We start from the raw sequence: 25,000 nt of genomic DNA, 5'->3' as shown, positions 1-25,000 counted from the left end.
ACTGTACCAGGTCAAGAGGAGGGTGAGTCATCAACGGTGAGCTCCCTCCTCTTCCTCCGTGTTGGAGCCGTCAGCATGGTCTCTCTCTTTTAACACCACTTTCCTTATCGGTGTTCTCCCCTCCATGGACTATCTATTATCTGTTATATCCAGATGAGGGCCATTTTGAAGTATTCATTTATTCCGTTTTAAGTAATATAACTAACAGTCGATTAATTTATGCAATTAAGGAAATTAATAAAGTTTACTGTATTGTATTGTATTGTATTGTATTGTATTGTGGGATGTACAATACAATTCATAATCACTGAGCATTTTTGTCCTCCCCTCCAGTCAGCCGTCATGCCCTTTTCATCTCCTCTCCTCTCCATCTCTCCTCTCCTCTCCATCCCTCAGCTCTTCTCCTTCCTTCAACTAATTTTCGCTCCTCCTCACCGCCTCTCCTCTCCTCTCCTCTCCCCTCCTCTCCTCTCGTCTCCCCTCCTCTCCCCTCCTCTCCCCTCCTCTCCCCTCCTTTTCTGACAACTGACCCTGCCTGTTGGTGACACTTCACCCAGGCTGACCCACACTGACCCAGGCCAGATCCCAGAGCCACGTGGGGGCCAGAGCCACGGGCCCAAGACCAGGGACGGCGCTCCGTCAAGATGGCCCTAGTCATCATCATTCATCGCCTGCTGGTCCTTCTGTGTCTGCAACCCAGCCCCAACCCCCCTCCCCACCCCAATTTATTCGTGTATGTGTGATGTGTGTGCCTGTGTGTCTGCCTCATGTCAGGGCCACACGGCACGCGTATCAGCTGAGCCCAGGAATCGCTTGGAGTCAACGGGGTCAGGTGGCAGTCGCCTGGTTAATTCTCCCGAGGCTCCAGGGTGCCCTGCTGGCACACACAACACACACACACACACACACACACACACACACACACGCGCGCGTGCGCGTACGGAAACCTACACCAAATTTCTAAAAATGCATATCAGACAGTGTGGTCTATATATATACGACATGGTATATATAGAGCAGACTTTGGTGTAGGGGGGGGTTAAAGGGGGGAACAGGGTCTTCCAGAAAAATGGATAGATAGATAGATAGATAGATAGATAGATAGATAGATAGATAGATAGATAGATAGATAGATAGACAGATAGACAGATAGACAGATAGAAAGACATCAGACTGGCAGCGGAGGAGGTGGATTAAATCCACATGACCAGATGGAGGGAGAGATGCCCTCTATTATGTAGATCCCTCCATCTCTCATCCCTCTCTCTTCTCCTCCACTCAGACCTCTCATGCATATATACCTTTACATTATTCAGGAGCTTTTAATGAGAACGGCTGACGGCGGCCGGGGCCGTGGGACGGTTGCGCGGCATAAGGTGGGGGGCCACAGGTGTACAGGCCGCGAGTCCTTTTCTTATATCTGACCCCTCATTATCATCCCAAATTCTGCCTAATTATGATCCCATGTCCCAGAGAGCAGGCGGTAGCGGGGCAGATCACCCCCGTCCCCATCACACCACAGTTTGCCATTCATATTTTAAGGGAAAATTATTCTATATTTTTGTGTCTGTTAATCTGTCTGTCCATATGTCGGTCTCTCGCTGTGTCTGTCGGTGTAGATTTCTGTTTTCCACTATTTTACCCTTCTCCATCCATCCGTCCGTCCATCCGTCCATCCGTCCATCTGTCCATCCATCCACTCAGCTACCCATCCATCCATCCACCCTTCCGTCCGTCGACCCACCCACGCATCCATCCACCCGTCCCTCCACCCTTCCTCTCAACCGTCTATCCGCCCATCCCTCCATCCGTGCATCCCCCAACCCGTCCATCCATCCGTCCGTCCGTCCATCCATCCACCAACCCATCCATCCAGCCTGTCCAGAGAGGATCGCTCTGCTCTGTTGTGGCAGAGGAACAGGTGGGGTGGAGGCTTGAGTGACACACAAACACACACACACACACACATACACACATACACACACACACACACACACACACACTGTGGCGAGGCAGGCAGCCGGCCACTCAGACACGGCCCATATGGTAGTGTTCTGGAGCTCCTGCCCTTAGTGGAGCAGCGGAAGGGTGCAAGGCGTGGGGGTGAGGGGGGTGGAGGGGGGTGGGTGAGGTGACAGAAGGTAGAAGGGAGGGAAGGGTGGTTGAAATTAATCAGCGGGCCATCCCAACTGTCCACTGTCTTTGGGGAGTTTAGAAATGCATATATGTGGCTGATTGAACTGGGGGGTAGAAAGTGTGGTGTCTTTGTTTGTGTGTGTGTGTGTGTGTGTGTGTGTGTGTGTGTGTGTGTGTGTGTGTGTGTGTGTGTGTGTGTGTGTGTGTGTGTGTGGTGTGTGTGTGTGCGCGTGTGCATGTGTTTGTGTCAGGAGATAATAAGGAAGAGACCCGGAGAGCGATAATGAGAGATCCTTCTTTTGTTTATTTCACCTAGCAACTCAACCTTGCATTTCCACCTGTTATTAAACTGATATGAAACCATTTCTTTTAAATAATTTTTCTCTCATTTGTTTATTTATTATTCATTACTTTCTTATTGTAGGTTGTGTATGTGTATGCATCCACGTTTTTGTTTGAACGGGTCTCACTTGCAAAATAAATCTTGATCTCTATGGGACTTTCCCTGAATAAATAAAGGAAATAATAACTCTGCAATAGTTTATTATCTCTGCAAGGTTTATTATCAGTATTATTATAATTATATTTCAGGGTGATGTATATTTGTGCACTGGCTGCTAAACTTTGGAGAAAGTACTCTTTTTTTTTTTGTAATTATGTTTTGTGATTCCATTAAATTCTGGCCTGTTTTATGTAAATTCCCCTGATTGGACAAAGCGGTTGGTAAACTCTCTGCTCTGTGACATCGGCCTCGCAAAGTACTTTATTTAACGTCTTACATTTGAATGACAAACATCACACGCCGCTATGAATGTCAGCGCTGAAATACGAACGTGTTTTCAAATACGCTCCAGTGTGCGTTTATCCCTTTGTGTTTGGGGGTGGAGGTGGGGGGGGAGATCCTCGGAGATCCTGTCCTTCCATTCATCAGAGGCTTTTAAGGATATTAGGGCTAGGCGGTGTGAAGTGGACGGATGGGGCTCGGCCACCTGCCACTCACACCACAAAGGCACAGACTGACAGTTGCATGGACAGGAGGTCAAATGGTCAAAGACTTTGTCATAATGCTCACTGTCATCACGCACGCACGCGCACACACACACACACACACACACACACTGCAAAAATCAGACAATGTAAAAACAAGCAATCTTTTCTCCCAGCTCCTAACATGTGTTATTCAATACGTGTGTGTGTGTGTGTGTGTGTGTGTGTGTGTGTGTGTGTGTGTGTGTGTGTGTGTGTGTGTGTGTGTGTGTGTGTGTGTGTGTGTGTGTGTGTGTGTGCGCGCGTGCGTGTGCGCGTGTGTGTGTGTGTGTGTCCTTTGGCCTTAAGCAAGATATGTACAATTGAATTGGACAGTTGCAGCTTGTGCATTATCATACATGCAATAACATTGCGATTTACACCCTGTACATAGCATAGCGATAATTTATTTTGTGCTTAGAATCACACCGTATATCCTGATCATCGTATGTAGGCGTCTTTGGGTACATACTGCAGAATAGCGCTCTATAAATCGAATGCATTACATACAGTATTTGACTATGTATTTTTTGTATTTTCGTCTATTTGGGTATACTTCACCATTTTTATTTAATTTTTGCTTCACTTTTAAGGCTGTTCTATTTTATTATTGTTATAATTATTTCACGGTCTTTTTTTCAGAGAAACGCACCACTCCTCACCATGACAAATTTCTCGTATGTGTGAATGTGGCGAATTAAACTCATTCAACTCATTCTGAACGGTTTCATTCTGACTCTAAAATAGTGTTATTATTTTATTATATTATAAGATGACTGTATTCATTTATTATTCAAGCTCCGTTCGATAACAAGGCTTCCTCTTTGACATTGATCTTCAATACAGGGCTGTTCTTTGAACAGATTGTGGATTTATGCTGGACATATGCTTGAATATTCTAAATGTTACAGTCCACGTTGTGATGGGTGAGTGATGGCCTTAATGACAGTGCAGATCTATGGTGATATATGCACAACATACATTTATATATGCCATAGATTATGGACCATCTGTCAGCAGAAAAAAAAGAACATTAACAAGGTCAGCGGGAAAGGCAGCAAGATACTCTTTCATTTGCTGATTTCTGACAATGGAGGAGAGATATTTAATCCTGCTGATCATCATAAAGCTGGAAATGTTGCCCTTAATCTGACGCACCGAGGCCTCACTCTCCTTTGAGATAAGGAGAGTGAGCTGTCTAGACGCTTGTGATGAGGACTGTATAGTGTCTGTACATTTGACTCAAGTCGCAGCGTCAAAGTTGAGAGGCCATTGTGGCGATTGGTATGTGTTTAACGGCCCCCCGAGCTAAGCTATTTATCTAACAATCTGTGTCTCCACTTTAATATGGTGGAGACACATAAAAAAATGATATATCGTTAGATGCATAAATTAATAAATAATTAAATACATACTGAAATAAATAAATAAATAAATATGAATTCATAAATAAATGTTTCTGTTCCCACATTGCTGCAGTCACACAGTTCTTCCTCCATGCTCCACAGTTTCAACGCGCTGACAGAAAAGGCCACTGGAGCCCATTGGCCACTAGGGGGAGACAGAGCACTAGAAAGCGGCCAGCGAGCCTGAGCTCAGCAGCATGGAGCTCAGTGCTGACTGTCTGAAAGAGTCTGAAAGAGTCTGAAAGAGTCTGAAAGAGTCTGGAAGAGAATGAAAGAGTCTGAAAGAGTCTGAAAGAGGCTTTTCACAACACCACACACTGTAACAGCCATCTCATTACAGCAAACCATAATCTATGGTAGATTCATGGGGCACTTGAGGTTGGGTTGAGCCACGGTTTGGCCCTCAGGCATATTATGAGGACCGTTTATTGAGAGCTGAGCATCTATAAACCCAGCATATGGGGCACAGCCTCCAATTAATTCTTTAAAGCTGTTTTATCAGGGAGCAGAAGCGCCCGATCGGGCCACCCAGAAGGGACACGTGCGGGCTAAAAACGGATACTGCGGGAACTTCTGTGCTTTTTCACCTGCTGAGCAGCAGATGCAGCACAGGCTCCGTTGCATTTACAGCTGAGGGCCAGGTAGCCGACTTGGGGGCCAGGAATGTGGAGGGCCACGAAAAAATGCAGAGGACTATGTCAGCTGGCTTCCAGGTTGAATGAATCGACATAACTCTGCAACTGAGCCCTTCTTGGACGTGAAAAAAAGAAAGAAAAAGCCTGTGTTGCTAATTGGCGGAAAGGGGGTAAGTTAGTGCAGGACACTTACAGTGAATATGAAATGTGAAAATGCCATTATTCAAACGTGGCAATAATACATTAAAATCATCCCTCTGATGAAGGCAGTTGAGCTGCAACACATGTCCCATTAGTTTGCCTGTTATATTATATATATATATATATACATATACATATATATGTTGGAATAAAGTCATTTTAACTTGAGAATCAAACTAAATGGTGCAACTTCAGTTCAAACAATTGAAATGAAAACCTTCTCGTCAGCTCATCTCAAAATGACACACGCCGTTCATTTGGACCCTTTGCCAAAACGCCCGTCCTCCCATGCCAGGAAACTCCCAAACCTGTCATGGACAGTGTCATGGACAGTGCCATGGACGGCCGGGAAGCACTGCATTAGACCTTCTAGCTTGGGGGCGGACACTCGAGCAAAAAACATTTCACCCTTCATGCACCAGAGCTTGTTCTTCTTTTTTTAATTTTCTTTTAAAATTCTTATTATATATATTTTTAATTAACATATTTTTTCTTCTTTAAATTTTTTTTATATATATATATATATATATATATATATATATATATATATATATATATATATATATATATATTTATATATATTATATATTATATAATATATTATATAATATAATATTTTTTCTATTTATCTATCTATTTATCGATTTATTTTTTATCTATCGATCTATTTATTTTTATTTTATTTTATTAATATATATTTTGATTTTTTCTACTGTTTTTTATTTTAGAGCTTATTTTTCCGTCTCCTCATCTGGCTCTGTCACGTCACGTCAGGTCCTCTGGAGCGGGGGAGGGGCCGCCATCAATTCGGGCCCCCGTCTGCCTTCTGCTGTCTGCGGAGCCAGCCCATGTAGCGGCTACCGGAGGGAAACCTTTGCATTTTTAAGAACCCGCAGAGCAGACAATGTCTGTCACATATCTGCCCTTTATCAAGACGTGGCTGTCGATGGGAAGGATTATGTTTCACGGCCACTTTGACTTTTTAGGAGATGCCACGACGCGGACCTCCGTGGTTGTTTCTCTAACATGATGTAAAAGGCGTTTAGGCTTACATGCTACGTCATACTCCATCGCTCGCGCAGTGGTGACGAGGCTCTGAAATCATTTGTTGTGGAGGCTTTTTCGACCAATTCATGGCCACGGTCCAAGGCCGGGGCGTGCCGGCCACTGGAGAGGGGGTATTTTGTTTTGGACTCTTTGTCTTTGCATCAACTGTCTTTTTGTCAAATGATGGCGACAGACTTTAAGACTGGGTGCAAGACGTGCTTAAGTAGGCAAAAAAAAACCAACGCCTGAGTGTGTGAATTGTTGACTGAACGGCTGCGGCTGTGTTATGGATATCTCACACCTCCAATCGACCCTTTCTTCATTTCCCCCCACACACACACACACACACACACACACACACACACACACACACACACACACACACACAGGTTCAGGAAAAAAACCTCCGCGTGAGCCGTGTTGTGTTTTCTAACACAGGAACTCCAAATGCAGAGCAGTTCATCCGCCCTTCAAAGCACACGGCCCGTTATTGATTTTATTTCCCCCATCGCGACAGAACATCTGCGTACGTCAATGCAGAGGTTCCACCGCTGTTAATAAGTGCCTTGGAAACTGGGTCAGTGACACAAGCCCCGCGTTCAATTCCCTTCCCGGAAAAAAACAAAAAACAAAAAAAAAAACTAATTATGCAAAACCGACACGTACACGGTTCATTAACGGGGGACTCGACGGGAGTCTTCTAACGTTCCGTTGGTGTCAACGCCGCCACTGATCGCACCCCCCTCCATTAACAGCCGCGCCGTGCGAAGCGGCGGTTCTCAACAGGGGGTCCGGGGTCCTCCCCGGGGGGGTCCTCCGAAAGGTTCCAGCGAAGCGATCACCCGGTAAAGCCTCGCCAGCGTTTATTGCACGACACGTGGGCGCCGCTGATCCCGAACTGCGGTGAAGATTCGTCCGAGGAGCGTTTCGAGACGAATCATTCGGGAGGGATAAGTGACAAGAAATCGTAAGGCCTGAATGTCTCCCACGACTGAAACTGAGTAGAATATTTACTCTTTTATTTTTAATCAAATACTCGCGGCTTGTTTGCTTTCTTCTTTATTATTATTACTATTTGATTGCCTTTTATTAACGTAAAGCACTTTGAGTTGCATGCTGGGTAGGAAACATGCTACAGGCTGACAAATAAAGGTTGTTATTATTATTATTATTATTATTATTATTATTAATATGACCGAAAGACGTGACTTTCACCTCGTTCACATCAATTTGACATGCGCTATGGGATGTCGTCTCTGGGACCCCGGTGTGAGAAGGCCGTACCTGCCGGTACCGTAGTTATGGACACAACAGCGAATCTGTGAACACAGCAGCCGCAACTGTACGTTCTCTAATGGCGCCGACGTGTTACGAACAACAACCGTCACACTGTTGCGAAGGGGACCCTGAGGGGGGGGGCCCCGGACCCCACGTTGAGAACCGCTGTCCTAATTAGTATCCCGACCGAGGGTCCTGGTATGAGTGGGGGGAAAATGGAGAGCGAGAAGGGGGGGGGGGGGGCGTGAGAGAGAAAGAGAGAAAAGAGAGAGGGGGGAATGAGAGAGAGAGATGCAAGAGAGAGAGAAGATAAAGAGAGAGAGAGAGAAAGAAGGGGTGGAAAGAAGAGAGAGAGAAAAGAGAGGGAGCGACAGAGAGGGGAGAAAGAAGAGAGAGAGAGAGAGAGAGAGAGAGAGAGAGAGAGAGAGAGGCAGAGCTAGGTGGGAGAAAGATAGAGGGAAAAGAGAGAGAGGAAAAGAGAGGGAAAGAGATAAGGGGGGGGGGGCGGGGAGAAATGGGAGATAAAGGAGAGAGTAGGGCAGAGCAGAGAGTGGGGGGGGGGAGAGAGAAAGAAGAGAGAGGGAGAGAGAGAGGCGGGGGAGAAAGGAGAGAGAGAAAAGAGAGAGAGAGAGAGAGAGAGAGACTTAACATTTAAGGTTCCTTTATTTGCAGTCACGTCACAACAGCGGAAGCTTGATTATGAAGGAAACGATAAACAAAACAAACAAACAAAAAAGAATGACAGCGTTAGAGAGAGGGAGGAGGGAGAGAAAGAGAAAGAAAGAAAGAAAAGAGAAAGAAAGAAAGAAAAGAGAAAGATAGAGAAAGGAAAGAAAGAGCGAGGGGGGGGAGAGAGAGAGAGGGGGGGGGGCGAAAGAGAGAGAGAGAGACGGGGAGAGACTGAGAGAGAGAGAGAGAGGGAGAGAGAGGGAGAGAGAGGGAGAGAGAGAGCCCCCTATCTCCTTACAGGTCCGGCACTGTCCAGAGTTATTCCAGGAATGTGTTGAACATGGCCGCCGCGATGAAGGCACAGAAAACGGGGCTGCTGGAGCTCCGGCTCTCCGTGGACCGCTGGGTGCGGGTGCTGGCTACGCTCGCCGGGGACAGCCTGACGCTCAGCCCCGGGGAAGTTCCCGAGGAGTCGGCCAAGCGGACCCCGGGCTCCGCTGCCGCCGCCGGCGGCGCCGTCAACGGTGACCCCCCGAACCTCAGCCTGTCCCCGGTGCCGGACACGATCACCAACGTCAAGAGGACCGTGCGGGTCACCAAGCAAGATGTCGGGGGACTCGGGATCAGTATCAAGGGTAAGGAGCGGCTTCCCTTTCCCTAAAAACAAGTTGGACGAGCGGGTTGAGAGTTTCTGGGCTTGGTCTTGGCACTCCGCGGCGGAGCGTTCCGAGAATCGGTTTAAAGTTTAAAGTGGTAATCCGTGAGATTGGTTTGCTTTAAAAAAAAACAACAACCCAATAATAATGTTTATAATAAATCGCATTTTTAACACTTTATTCAACTTGGAGTTTGTCAGAAACAGCCATTTAAGTGGCGTCATGGGTCTTGCATGTGCTCCTCTGCGCTGCCGGTTCCATTGTTGGTGGCGGGGTCCGCCTTTCGCGGCGAGAACTGATCAACCATGTGTGGTCAGTAAAACTGCGGGTTATGGATGAACAAAAGAACAGCGCCCTCACGAAGAAACACCGCCGCCGCCACACGCCATCGTAAGAAGATGGCAAACTTTGGAGAAAAGTGACCTTTGATCCAACATGAGGGTGAACCCGGATCTTGGATTATTATTATTATTATTATTATTATTTTGCTGCGGATTGGAATGGAATTCTGGGACTTGACGCGTACCCCACCGGTAAAATATCTCCCAGAAGATAGCCGCAGCAAAACGGCTAAATTATCATTATTCTTTGTTTCAGACTACGAAAATATACGTCCTAAAAGCGACGCATCAGCCTCTGCCTTAAAGCAGAGGAGCACCGTTCTAGTATGGTTCAAGGATGTCTCTGTGGTGTAACTTGGTGCAGTGGTTCTCAATGTGGGGCCCGGGGATCACCAGGGGACCTTTAAGAGGTTCCAGGGGGTGCCCCGCAAAATGGTCGCGAGTTTACCTTGACTGTTATTTCATTCATTTAACGGAAAATGTACAATTACGGCCGTTTAGACCCTCGTGTTCGCTGATGTCCCTGTAACTGTGCTGTGGGCGGGTATGGAAGCTTTTGGATAAATCATCCCTAACAATTCAAATCTTCTCAGATTGGAGGAACAGGTTGAGAATCGCTGACTTTTCTATTTAATTTCATTGCAGCCCAGTATCAAACAAATTGTGAAAATGAATAACCCCCCCCATCATTGTTTGCAATTCATCAATATGACATCAGTTGCATATAATGCTAAACGTTTCATGCCTTCAGGGAACATGTTTAACTTGAGGGGGAAAAGGGGCCGTACTTTCCTGAGAACCTTTTAAAAAAACGTCATCTCGTCTTGACTCCTACGCTGAGCGAATAGAACCCCAGAATCCCCCTGTTCTGCTCCAGCGCCGGCCCTAGAAGGACTCTGGAGGAAAAGGGCATTTTGGGGATTCTCGTATCCCCACCCCACTGCCACAGCTCGACGTGCCCGTGCTGCCATTCGGGGGCTAATAAAAGCCTTTTACCTCTCCGGTTTCCTCTTTACCTGTAGCAACAGGTAGTTATCTCCTAGATGATCTCACGCCAGAGTCTGGGAGGCTGAGAAAACAACAAGGTATTGCTTGGAGCTATAGGTGCATGTCACACATTTACAGCAGTTTTTGTTTTTTTTTACCTGATTTACACTGCACTATATTTCAGCATTACGTTAAAAAAAGTAAAAAATGGAGGAGATGTTTCCGTGTGTATGTGGTCATGTTCTGTGTAAGTGATGTCTCTCTCTCTTTCTCTCTCTCTCTCTCTGGTTCTCAATTCAATTCAAAAGGATTTATTGGCTTGGGAAACATACATCCACATTGCCAAAGCAAATGGAAAGGAAAAAAGTGAATGAAGGTTACCTAAAATGAAAAGAGAACATTTTAAGCATTGCTGTTCAAATAAAAAATAATATATATTATATACAAATATATTTACAGATAAGTGAAGATAACCTAAAATTAAAATAAGAAAAACGTAATTTAAAATTTTCAATTAATATATCCCCATATATAGGGATTGTCTGGTTTGAGTAGCCTCACCTGTCTTGGGTTTAGGTGATTGGGGTCCAGGATCAGGGTGGCTGTATACCTGTTGCTCCTTAGAGTAATCAACGTGCAACAGGTAAAACCCCCATCCCCGCACATACACACAGGAGAGGAGCCCCTGTCGTGATATGTGTCCATCTGCTCCCGGGCTAACTCCACCTTGCCCACTCTTTACGATAAACGTGTGTGGGGCCCTGAAAACGCCACTTGGGCGGCGTGTGGCAGACGGAACTGCCACGATAATATAATAATCGCTGTCAATCGATTAAAAAATGTAATCGAGTTCATCACAATAATAGGCTATGATTAATCACACATTAAAAAACACTAGTATTTCATATATTTACTTGTATAGTATCTTTGTTGTGTTTGAATAAAGAAACGCATGACAAACTGGTTAGAGCAATCAGACTTCTTTTTACTTTACTATAACATCTCAGTTTAACAACTCTGCTTAGTTCTGATCATTTTGGAATTAGCATTAGAATCCTTTCATTTGCTGAGTAAAGAAGTCTCAGGGAGTGCTTGGCATTGCAGGGGGTGCCGACCGCACCGGCTGACACTATCAGAGGGGGAGACACCAAGATGACTCTCTATCTATAACATTTTTGTGCGGTGTTTCAGGTAGCAGAAACATATTATTTTTCATGAAAATATCCCTGTAGTTAGTGATAACAACAAAACATTTACCCGTATCAAATTCAACACACCTCCAAGGCATAATGATACAAATTGCATAACGGAGAGAGGGTGATCTCCGTGCTGCTGCTTCCCCGTTCCCCGTTTCTCCAAACAAAACAAATAAAAAAAAACGGTGTTCTCATTTTGGATGTATTTATTTTCCTGTGAGCCCCGTGTAACGGGGAGACTTTCTCAGTCACTCTCTCAGCTCCGCAGAGCCGATCGATACCGCCCCCCCCCCCACCACCACCACCACCACCAACATGTGCATAAGGGGAGTACCGGCGCATTTATTTCCACTTCCAACTCTAGTGATGCCACTGGTAATATGATTAACACACATGCACGCACACACACACACACACAGATAAGTGAAGATAACATAAAATTAAAAACCTCTCTCTCCATATCTTAGCTTTAGTCATGCGAAAGGTGTGTGTGGTCCTCTCATATTTAGCTTGTCACCTCCTCTCCTCCTCCTCCTCCTCCTCCTCCTCCTCCTGCCTCAGAAGGAGCCGGGTGTGACGAACGTATTTGGACCCGAACGCTGTGGTGATGCGGCGACGGCATCATTACCATCATCACGCCGGCAGCTGGTGGTGGTGACATGTTCATTTGAGCTACTACCACTAGACCAGCACAGCAGCCGGTTTCCCTCATGACAGCAACGTGTCGTCCATCTAGTGGAAATGGGACTTGACGGCAGCATGTTATAAGGCTCACCCGCCGCCGCCGCCGCCATCAAGTTGTTGTGATGCCGGTGGTTAAAGACCAGAATCAGAATCAGTTTATTTTGACATTTTTCCGTTTATTTTGATACCACTACAAAATGTAATTATGGTAAGTTGTGTCTGCAAAATGACATAATGTAATGTAGGTAGATTTTCACATACACTGTTTCATATAAAGAATTTGCAGTCTGAAAAAAAAAAAGCCACACTACAAAAAATCAGCAATTTATAAATAATGAAAAAAAAAAAGAATTAATCAAATAAAAATATAAACATAGGGGATATACAAATACAATACTACAGGGATGGATAAGAATAGAACAGAGATGAAGAGGGAGATGGAAAGAGGAAGGCAAAGGCACCAAAAGCAAACCAGAAAGAGAGAAAGAAAGAAGGGGGGAATGGGAGGGAGGGTGAGGAAGTGGGAGAATAGGGCAGGAGTCAGGGTGGGCGAGCTGACACCACAACGTGAACAGCTGAGCGCCGCAGCCACAGTGGGCAGTTGTCATTGGCCAAGGATGAAAGCTATGTGGCTGCTGCTCCAGCGCTCCCCTGGGGTTAATTTTAGGGAGCCCACCCCCACTTAAAAAAAAAATCACACACACATGGAAGCAACGACCTTCACTATCGTGTGTCTAAATTTAAGGAGGCGAGGAGGGAGGGAAGGAATCGTCCGTCTGGCCAGAGCGGCAAGAGCAGTGGTGGAAGAATTACTGCCACCATGTCTTGTATACTTTGGTAAAAGTATAAATACTCAAAAGTGAGTACACAGGTGAAAATAAATTCATACAGTATATCCATCTTTTAAACTGATTCATGCATTTTAGTAAAAATATTTTTTTTATTTGAATAATATTGAATTTTAAACATTCTTCACATTTCTGCATTAAACTGTAGCTTGAATTTAAAGGTAGGTTTAAAACAAGGTAAAGAGTATGTTAAAGGTATATAAAGTAATGTTTACTTAGGATAGAAATCTAATTGGAAAAGTCTAAAGCCCCTTTCCCACCTGCACTGAAAGCCGTAAATCTCCCGTCAATGTTCCGTATTGATGTCGTGTGGGAATGGGGTCAGTGTCAGTGTTCCATAAAAGTCGCTCCGTACATTTCCCCACTCTTGAGGTAGTATCAATTTTCCGGGAAAATGCCGGTACGACTGTGAATGGAAGTGTGTGTGAATGGAAGCAGTAACATTGCTGTAAAGCAGGGGTGGAGCTGAATCCAAATAAAGCACAAATAGTGCATTTTACGAGTATTTATTTCATACAAAATATTTAAAAAATGATTTGTTTTTCAGGAAGGAAAAAAAAAAAAACAACATTCCGAAATTAGCGAGTCCGATCCGAACCACGGAGCTTGGCTGCAAAGACGGGAAAATGAAATAGGTCCAATCTCTACGGAGACCGGTACATTTTATGGTTTTACTTCTTAAAAATGCCACTCAGACCGAAAACGGCTCCTTTACGGTGAGAGGTGTGGTGCGGCAACATCGGGCACAAGGGCTTCGAGGTGTCTCATATCACGCCAGAGGCGTTTTGCACTTGAGCATTACGTTATGTATCCGTAACGCTCAATGTAAATGTAAATGTAAATGTCATCGATGTGGGAACAGACTCCATGCGGAACTTTTCCGTAGAGGGGGCCAATGTGGGAATGGCTTCCCACTGCCTTTGCCAGATTTTTTATTATCCAGCAGTGTTACGTACCCACTTATAATCCCCTGCGGCCCGTCTGTGGGCCGCGACCCAGATTTTGAAACCCATGGCTTATCTTATCTCATCTTGTCATTTACACAGTTATGGTGGAAATATGTAAAAAAAAAAAGGCTGATTCCAAATTTCTATTCTATTCTATGCGTGAATAAAAGATTCAACACATTTGAAGAACAGTCGAAATGTAGCAATGTTGAAACGCGACTGTAACAATGAAAAGTTGCAATACTTCATTTCAAAGTTATGTCACATTATGTCTTGTCACCTCTGGGCCGTTTGATTCCAGTTGCAATTCTGCGCAGAAGGGAAAGTCACAACTGACTCCCCGTTGGAGCATAATTCCCAAATCATGTCTCCATGGGCACGGAGCAGAGTGCCCGCCCGTCATCCCCTCGTCACTGTTCCCTCTCCCCACCAGCCCTGATCCAAGTCATTTACTTTGACCATCTCTGTTTGACATCCAAAGTGAGGAGGAGGAGGAGAGGGAGGATGGGTGGAGGAGGCATGGAAAGAATGAGTGATGTGGTGTGGAGGAAGTACAGTGGAAAGATTGATGTGATATATATATATATATATATATATATTTTTTTTTTTGGGGGGTGGTGGTGACGTTGTGGCAAGGTTATTTTTATCTGATGTCACAGAATAAAGCGCACTTTATTGGGAATATACTGGAGAGCAATTTGGCAAAAGAAAGAGAGAAAAAATGAATGGAAGAATTGTTGAGAAGTTGTTGTCTCCATTGGTGGTCCGTCCTCACCTCCACTTGTCTGTTCCGGGCTCAGGCATTGTGGTCTGTCATTAAAGCAGAAGGTGAATAAGTCCGTTGCCAAACGGAAAACGTCAGTTGAAGTACACCATGTGGTTTCTAATACTGCGTTCAGTGACCAGATGTCGTCATTTTGACTCCTGTGTCATCCCTTCATCATTTCGACACCATCTTTTGCCGTCTGGTTTTAAAGTGCGATTTCCATGACACCGTCTGCGTCGGCTGGAATACACTGCAAGTCCCAGAATTCAATTCACAACTTTTTTTATTTACTTACTTTTTTGTCGTTTACACTTGTTTTTGCTCACTTTCTATTCTCAAAATGCCTTCTTCCAATCCACTAATACATTTTTTTTCTTGGCTACTTGAGCTGGTGGGTATATTGTTTATTATTTTATTTATTATTAATGATATGGTTGTTGTTATATTATATGGTATTTATGTATTCTAGTTTTTATGGAAGGTGCATCACTGTAGAAATGTGAATGCTTAGATATTATTTACATTTAATATAATATGAAAATAGATTAAAATTAACAATAACCTTTTTTAATCAAATGGGAAATGCATAATAGTAAGTGTGAGAATCAGAGTGATATTAAATGGCAAACAGTTCAATTATGTTGATTTTTCATCTTAAAAAGCTCATTTATACTATCAGAACAAGGAGTTAACACCAGACATCTTTTTCAGACATCCTCCGGATATATTTTTAGACCGCTGCCATTACTTTAATACCATACATGTCTGCGTCCTTTACAAATGAAACCAGTAAAAGCCCTCTGTTCTCCCTGGAGTCAAAAGATAAGTTGCTTGAACTTAAAGTTTAATAAAACCTCCGAAAAACTTGTTTCAGAACGTGCGCGTGGGAATATAATAGTGCTATGGATCAATTCTCATACAAACCAAATGAACATTTCAGTGCAATGGGTTGTGTGAACAAACACAACACATTTTGGCGTTTGGTTGGCTGGTCTTTCAGGACCACAGTAGCTAAGAGTGACGGTTGATATCGTGTATATTTGGATCCGTGAAAACACCCTCAAACCAGAAGCAAAAAGGCGTTTTCACAGACAGAAGCCTTAAGAAACGCAGACAAGGCTGCGACCAATGCACTGTAAGTTATTGAGTGAAAGCCATCGTCTGGGCACGGAAAACGTGTGATTGTGTCTCCGTTCCCTTCCCCTTTCCATCTCAGCCTCCATCGGGGAGAAAAGGACACAACTAGTCAACATGAACATCACTGCAGTTTACTCTCATGGATGAAGCACTGAATCATACAGTAGCCATCTCACGTAATTCCCAGAATGCAAATGGCTGGGAGGACCCCGTAATCTCCAAAAGTGAAAGATGTGAAAAGTGCCACTTTCTTAAAACTATCATTGTTATGAAACAATAAAGGCAGGAAATGGGAATGTTTCGACGTTACATAATAACAGAGGGGTCATGCTAGTATAGTGAGCGGGAACTTAGAATGAAAATAAATCACTCAAACTTAAAATGAAAGGATTAACTTGAATTATTTTTCAGTATTTTTTATGAATTAATGATTCAAATGAATATTAACGGAGAATATAGAAATAATACTTTGGGAGAGTATCCTATATTTTCACGTATTACTTTTTATACTCTACACACTTTGCACACTTTAGCCCACTGATAATGACAGGTCGTCCAGTGGGTGAGTGGTTTGGGGTGGAGTTAACCAGCTATTGTTGTATGACACATCATTTGGAAGCTTACAATCTGCACTTTCATAATCTGTAAAAAAAAAAAAACAGCTGAGAAATGACATTTCCTTTTCTCTCACATTTTCTTTTCTAATACCAAACAACAAGTTGCATGAAACTAAGACTGGTGAGAGTAAATTAACTTTTTTTTTTTTTTTTTTCAATTGATTCTGTAGTTGGAAGACCAAGTGAAGTTACGAAGAAGGTATCGAAATAAAGCAGAAGCATAACCTATCCTAGAATGAAATTGCTCATGTAAAATATACCTCAATAATTGTCCTATAGTGCTATTGTGACATAATGCTTCCATCTCATGTTCTTTTAGTGCTCAGGTGCCTGATTACTGTTTTTTTTTCTTTTGCAAATTATACCCATGGATGAAGCACTGAATCATACAATATTTCTCCTCTGACATTTCCATTTTTTCCAAATACCAAACAACCAGCCATATAAAACTAATGCAGCGGGGGTCATATCAAATAGCAGCCTGCTGGGGCGATGGATTTGTACAATAAACACAAAATACATCATGGGAGGAAGTTAGAGCTTTTTATGGTTTTTGAACTTTTACATGCATGGTGGCGTAAAGTAAAAAGTTCATTTTCAAGGGTCATCTTTAACCCACTGTCACGATATCAAGCAGTTTAACTTTTGAATATCAGTCTGCAAATTCTGTTTGGATAACTTTACATAAATTTGAAAGAAAAGTTTTGAGTACATTGATGAGAGGGCAGTCTATAATAGCCTACAAATGTTACGCTGATGATAAATTACCATTTAAAGGCAGCTGCTTATTCTTATGTTAGACAAGTCATAAAGATAATTAGAATAGTTTGAATTGAAATTTCAAAATACAGAAGCCTATGGATGGCGGGTTACGGGTTCAGGTATAATTTATTTCACAGGGGTCGAGTCAGATACGCTACCTTTCTCGGTTTCTAATATAGGTATGTATGAGTACGGACTAAGAAATGAATGTGCCCATACACATACAATAGCAGTCCATCGCTGCTATTGGGACTTCTAACTGTTTCAACTCATTTTTAGAAAGAGACCCAGGCGTGTTAGCTCTTGACTAGCTGGTGTATCCAACCACCCTGGGCTGGTCCTGATCCTGACCAAGTTTTATGATTTGTCATATTATGCTACTCATAGTTGCCCACTCGGCATCCACTGCAGCCTGGTCTTCCAGGACAACCGTCCTGGAAGGGGGATCCTTCTGTGGCCCCTCAAGGTCTCTTCCATTTTTCCCCAATGGCCTTTCTAGGAGTCTCTTCTCGGGAATGCTGTTGATTTCTATGTGAAATGTGACGCTTGTGAAGCCCTTTGAGACTGTAATGTGATTAAGAGCTATTTAAATAAACTTCACTCGACGACAATGTTTGGAGGCATAGTACTTTCCAGTAGCTTAGCAAAGCTTGCAGACCTTCTGCCCCAACCAGGACTAACCCTCGGAGGTCCAATATGGCTGCACAAAGATTAAACTCGAGGGCCGTAATGATTGAGATGCCTCGGTGCAACGTTCCAGTTCAACATGGGCACTTTCTTTTTTTTACTCTTCTTTTTTTTCTTCTGTTAAGGGCACCTGACTTTGGTCTCCGAATGAGAATACATGAATTCAATCCTGAAGAATTGCCCATGAGGAGACAACCTCTGACAAATGTATTCCAAATTAATTTGATTTACTGTAATCCTCTTTCGGGCCGCTCCTCAGTGGCTCAAAGGCCAGAGTCCAACTGGGGGTTGACGTTATTGACAATATTTCTCATGAAGAGTGGAGACCCACAGCAGGGGGCAGATCCATCACCACGTGAGCTGACCTTCATTAGACCGGTGAAAGAAAGAAAAGGACAGAGCGAGAGGAAGGAGGGGAAATGGTGAGAAAGAGAGGGAAAAAACAAGATGTGAGACTGCAGGAGTTAAGTAACTATGACTGTAATAACTGCTGACTGCTCCTGTCCCCATATGCTCTTTTAGATGTCTAGGTGGTAGACATGTTTTTTTTCCCCCACACACTTAGATTTGAGGAATGAAGTACGTGTAGATGTTGGTGGAAATCTGGTTTTCCCATCCTCGTCTTTCAGAAGGATGAATCCTGAGACTTGGTAATGAAGCCGCGTCGACTGTTTCTTCGAGCAGATCCGCCAGATCCTTACATGGACGGTTTAGTTTGATCACGGGTATTCTCATAAAAGAACATGGTCTATTATGGAGCACTGGAGAGGAGCGGGGGCTTACACTGATCAGCCACAGCATTAAACCACTGACAGGTGAAGTGAATAACATTGCTCATCTGGTTCCAATGGCACCTGTCAAGGAGTGGGATGTATTAGGCAGCAAGTGAACAGTCAATTCTTGAAGTTGATGTGTTGGAAGCAGGAAAAATAGGGAAATGTAAGGATCTGAGCCACTTTGACAAGGGGCAAATTGTGATGGCTAGAAGACTGGGTCAGTAAATAAACATCTCCTAAACAGCAGGTCTTGTGGGGTGTTCCTGGTATGCAGTGGTAAGTACCTCCCAAAAGTGGTCCAAGGAAGGATAACCGGTGAACCGGCAACAGTGTCATGGACGCCCATGGGCTCACTGATGCGCGTGGGGAGTGAAGTCTAGCCTGTCTGGTCCGATCCCACAGAAGAGCTACTGTATCACAATCTGCTGAAAAGGTTAATGCTGCTGGAATTGAAAGTTGTCAGAACACACAGTGCAGCACAGCTTGCTGCGTAGCCGTAGACTGGTCAAGAGTGCCCATGCTTTCTTCTACATCATGTGGCCGGGGTTAGGGTCCGATCCCATGGAGCATCTGTGGGATGTGCTGGAACAATAAGCCCGATCCACGGGGGCTCCACCTCGCAACTTCCAGGACTTAAAGGATCTGCTGCTAACGTCTTGGTGCCAGATACCACAGGACACCTTCAGAGGTCTTGTGGAGTCGACGCCTCGACCGTTCAGCGCTCTTTTGGTGGCACAGGGGGGCGGGGCTACACAATATTAGTGGTTATTTGGGGTGGTTTTAATGTTGTGACTGATGCCTTTTTATTGTGTGTGTAAGATGAATTCTTTGAAAAATAATAAAACCAATTCAATTGATTGAGTATTGAGTTTGATTTCCTGTTGTACCCTTGCAGGTATACAGTAACTGTTCCCTTATTGATAATTGGTGAGGCTTCTTCCCCTTTGAAAGATGCTGCGTACTTCAGAATCAGATTTTTAATTTGAGGTTGAGAGAGCCGACGGAGCAACGCAGTCTTTTGACCGATTTGTTGCTGTGATTTATTTATGAGAACTTTGATTTGAATTTCCAAGTGAAGTTCTTGGTATCCGTATGTTTTTCTTTTTTCGCACCAAGTTGATTCCTTTTATCCATAAGATCTCAGCTCATTAGTGGCACACGTTTGGGATGCTCACCAGGGAATCGTCGATATGGACAGAGTCAGTTTGTGGAATGAAACGTCCACCCCATGAGATTCTCTGGAGCTGACGTTTAGAATGTTGATTGAATATGGAGCTGCTGCTCAGTATCCAATAGAGTATATAGTACTGATTGACTAATCCTCTGGCTAATATTTAAACGAAAGACATGCATTATAATAAAAGTAGCCGAGGTGATACACAAATTGATATAAATCAGCCTGTTGTAATACATGCAATCTGTGGTCCTGGCACCTAAATAATAATGATAAAAATAAAATAAATTAACATTCAGAAAAGATTGAGAACTTATGAATGTAGGGCTCTAATAAAGAGATTAGAGTCTTGTTATTGTTGATTGTTGTTTTAAAATGTTTACATTTTCTTGTGTTTATCTAGATTTTTTTGATTCTCATACTATTTCAGATCTTTTTAACTCAATGAAACGTATTTATATTTAAAATGTATTATTATTATTATTACCATGATTATTATTATTACCATGATTATTATTAATATTATCATCATGATTATGATTATTATTATTATTGTGTACATCCTTGTGCAGAACAATCCCATGTGTAAAGTGTGAGGTTTCCCTGTGAAAATGAATATTCAAGACACACTCTCCATCATGTTAATTTCTGCGTCATTTTGCACAGGGGGCAAGGAGAACAAGATGCCCATCCTCATCTCCAAGATCTTCAAGGGCCTCGCCGCCGACCAGACGGAGGCGCTCTACGTGGGCGACGCCATCCTGTCCGTCAATGGCTACGACCTGCGGGAGGCAACGCACGACGAGGCCGTGCAGGCGCTGAAGAAGACCGGCAAGGAGGTGATCCTGGAAGGTACGAAAACCAAACCTTGAGTCGAGTGAAAGGTGCAAGACGTCCGTTTATGAAATGCATTTTCGGATGTTTGCTTTTTAATTGTTAATATATAATATAATATGTTAATGTTGTTATATCCTTAACAGATTTCCTTTATTGATTGATTGATGACACAGAAAGACAGAACTGGAGAGGGATAGATGGATAGATAGATAGATGGATAGATAGATGGTTAGATAGATGGTAAGATGGATGGATAGATGGATAGATAGATAGATAAATACTGTAGATAGATAGATATATACAGTAGATGTTAGATCGATTATAGATAGATGGATAGATAGATACTGTAGATAGATGGATATACTGTATTCAGTAGATGGTTAGATCGATGTATAGATAGATGGATAGATAGATACATTATTGATCTTCGGAGGGATATTGCACTAGGCAATAGTAATAAAGCAGTTGAATAAAATAAAAATGGCAATATACAATAACCTAAAATATAACAATACAAATAAACCAACAAACAATAAACAAGACAATTTTTTTATAAAAAAAAGTCAAAAAATGTACATACAATAAACCCCTATCAACAACTCACAATAAGAAAACATGTGCAGATGCATTGGTAGATGGATGGATAGATGGACAATGGATGGATGGAAGGATGGATGGATGGATAGATAGATGGACAGATAGATAGACAGATAGATAGATAGATAGATAGATGGATAGATAGATGGATGCACAGATAGATAGACAGATAGATAGATAGATAGACAGATAGATAGATAGACATAAATGTAAATCCATGTTTTAATGTGTGCATATGTGACATTAGGTCTTGGTTTCAGTGATTTACTCTGTTTTCTATGGAATTGGGTGAAATGCTCCGCAGAGTGACAGCAGCTGGATATTCCGATTTGTTTTCTTGAAACAGATAATAAAAAGTAGAGCAGGCTGGTCGGGAGGTTGCCGATTCAATCCCTGGCGTGTAACAGTTCCATCCCATGAAAACACATTCACATTTACAGCATATATTAATGTTGAACTCACAAAGGAAACCAAAGCACATTTATCCGTGTACCAGTTCTACTTCTGACATCCTGTGGTTTATTTTTTTATTTCTTTTGTATTTTTCTCTGCGTTGATTTATTTTTTATTTATTTTTTCATGTTTTTCCTTAAGGGCCAAATGTGACGGTCTCTGGAATCGTACCTTTGATCAGACTTCCTTGGATCATCCAAATAATGAGTTGCTTTCAAACAGGCGGTGGGAGCGGTGGTGGAAACCGTCCCGAATTAAAAGAAAGGGAAAGGGAGAGAAAGCAAAGCAAATTATTGTTGTGGCGCGCGGCCCTGTGAGCCTCGCGGCGAGATGATGACGGCCCTTCACCGCATCACCCAGCCCCCTCCCCTTCCCCACTCACAATTTAACTTGGAGTCACGTTGAAGGAATGGAGGAGATGGAAGGCAGGTGACTCGGCCATGTTCCCCTTCTTGTCCTCCCTCTTGTCCACCTTCTTGTCCTCCGCCTTATTCAGCTTCCTGTTCTCCTTCTTGTTTCCTCTCCTGTTTGTTACATGAAGGGATGACAAAACAGATGCAACTATCTATCATCTGTTCTCCTTATGTGTACCCCTGGTCTTTCTGTCTTTCTTTCTTTCTTTCTTTCTTTCTTTCTTCCTTTCTTCCTGTCCGTCTATCCGCATTAGCATTACTCGTCGTGACATTATTGCCCAGCAGGAGTGGAACACCGTGGTGACATGGGATACTTGTGTGCATGGATTTGAAAGCAATCAAGAAAAGACAAAAATCCTCTTGCAAACTTATTGCATCACAGGCGTTTCACAACTCCCCCAAATCTTTCCTTCCTTCCATCCCTTTTTTTTTTTTTGGAATTGTTAAACAAGGCGGTGGAGAAGTACTGAGTTGTGACGGTCCGAGAACACAGAGATTGGAGGCTGTCTTACTTTGTGTTCAAACTCATTAAAAAAACATGTTTTTTATCAGGGTTTTTAAAAACGTGACACTTATTTTTTTCTATATCTTTTTTTGTTCTATCATTGTCTGCTCTGTGCAAGAAAACACAAAAGTCCCTCCCGCCGAGTGGAGGCCCAGACGTGCAGACATGTTCACTGAAAATGGATCCTGCAGACTCCTCTGTCTGGCTGCTCAGATGAAAACCTTGTATGTTTGGAAACACGTAGCACACAAAGGGGAAATGGGAACTAATAGTGTTTTTAAAGTACAAATTGGATTGCGAGAGGGGACTCTGTAACTACTCATGTGACTCAAAAAAGGCCCATCGTGACCTTAGGGAAAGGACTAGAGTGGCACAATTATTACACAACCGCTTGATCACAATTATTTCAGCCAGTCGCTAAAACCATTAGATTCTAACGATTCAAATGGGGACAGCAAGAGTACCTGTCCAGCAAAAATTAATATTTGGCTTCTAGACCTTTGTAGTTGACCGTGCTGATAATTATAAATTTTCCTCAGGTCCCGCGGCCCCCTAGGGGTATGTGAATGAATTGCAGGGGATCAGTAGCAAAATCGTAATCTTTTTTGTCTTTTTTTCTTAGTTTATTTGTTTGTTATACATTTTGTATTATTCTTTTTTTTTCATCCATGCTTGCCAATACATTTTTTTTTGTTGTTTTTTAGTTGCACTTTTTGTCAGCACGGTTTAGGATAAATGTTTTATATTTTCCCACACAACTGACAAAACGATGTGCAATAATGATGATGATAATATATAAAGCTGCAGGCAGCAATACACAGGGTCCAGTTTATTTGTTGTAGATACGTGTTACAGTGTTTGGATTTTTGTGAAATGTGTCACAATTGACTGAACTTACATCATGTAGTTACGCTCATGTAATTCCATGAATCAAACGGTAATGACATTACGTATGAAGCATTTCCGTTCCAACCAGATGTCAACTATTACTTATACGTTCTAATGTGACATCATTTGTGTCATATGAGAGAGGTCAGTTCTATGACAAATAAACCTCTTCAACTTGAATCTTCTAAATAACAGGTTCTGAATAGCTGAGCTAACTGTCCTTATTTTGTTTGTAACTTGTAAAGTGGAGTCATTTGGAAATGTGGACAAGAAATGACAAACAAGTCAGATGATGGTTTCATTAAACAGTTGTTCAAAACAGCGGAGCAAAATAATCAAACAAACCTCACAGTACTTATAAAGATCACACAACACATAACAACTGTATATGATTAAAATGGTCAGGGTAAGCAGTGTTTATAAATATTGTGTTGTTGATATATAGCTAATTAAGTAAAATAAAATAACAAAGTTTGGGAAGTGAATGTTGATGACGACAGCGTGACGTTTTTAATGGATGTATTGCACAAACTAAGCCATCTTAAGAAAGGTTAATGAAGAAATGATTCACCTTCACTTTCCTTTTTTGACCATTTTCTGGTCCATTTTCTCTAACAAAGTAGTTTTTTCTTAGATTTTCATCTATTTTTCGGCATCTGGAACAAAAACAAACCTGTAATTACTTTTCATAACGATAATGATTAATACATTTTATTTTATGGATATAATAAATATAATAAATACATGTTAGTTGTAATTACTACTTTATGGTATTTTTTCTGTAAATAATGTACAATTGGAAAATTCAGTTTAATAGATTACTCGTCTATATTGTAAGAAACATTTGAGGGACATACATTTTTCATTCAAATGATTATGGAACAACTTCAATACTCAATACTTAACACTTTCTGTCTTTTTATTTTTAAAACGTTTATAGCTGTAGGAAACTGTTTATACATGATGTTTATTAAAAAAACGGTTTATTTTTTACTTTACTTAAAAACAAATCTTGTCATTGTTATAACTTACCTTGTTATATGTAAGTACATGTGCAGTCTCAGTAGGTGATGTTGTGTCTCTTATACATCAATGCTGACATATTTAGGTAGGTTTACGATAGGAGTTTTAGTGGTGACTTTTTTCATTGGATTATATTTTCAATAAGTTACGTTTCCATGAAATCCAAAAAATGTTGTGGCATTTCCGTGGGTAATTACCATTGCACGACTTCTATTTTTCGACTCCCTGGATGGCTCGTTGGATCTTGAACGCATCACTCAGTCGCACATGTCATTAGATTCGACTTGATGTGGTCACAAGTTTTTGTG

At 42.4% G+C, this 25,000-nt stretch overlaps 1 protein-coding gene across 1 annotated transcript in view; it reads left to right on the top strand.

Moving 5' to 3' along the window:
- The first annotated feature begins 8,639 nt into the window (after positions 1-8,639).
- snta1 (syntrophin, alpha 1) overlaps positions 8,640-25,000 on the top strand; it is a 53,404-nt gene continuing 37,043 nt past the window's right edge. The window contains exons 1-2 of the mRNA XM_080001497.1: positions 8,640-9,033; positions 20,643-20,828. Coding sequence (XP_079857623.1) covers positions 8,739-9,033; positions 20,643-20,828 — 481 coding nt within the window. The 5' untranslated portion in view covers positions 8,640-8,738. The remainder of the gene's footprint in view (positions 9,034-20,642; positions 20,829-25,000) is intronic.

The sequence above is a fragment of the Zeus faber genome (genome assembly GCF_960531495.2).
Source record: "Zeus faber genome assembly, chromosome: 5".
NCBI lineage: Eukaryota > Metazoa > Chordata > Actinopteri > Zeiformes > Zeidae > Zeus > Zeus faber.
Note: the sequence above shows the minus strand (reverse complement) of the source record. Positions and strands in the feature narration are given on the sequence as shown.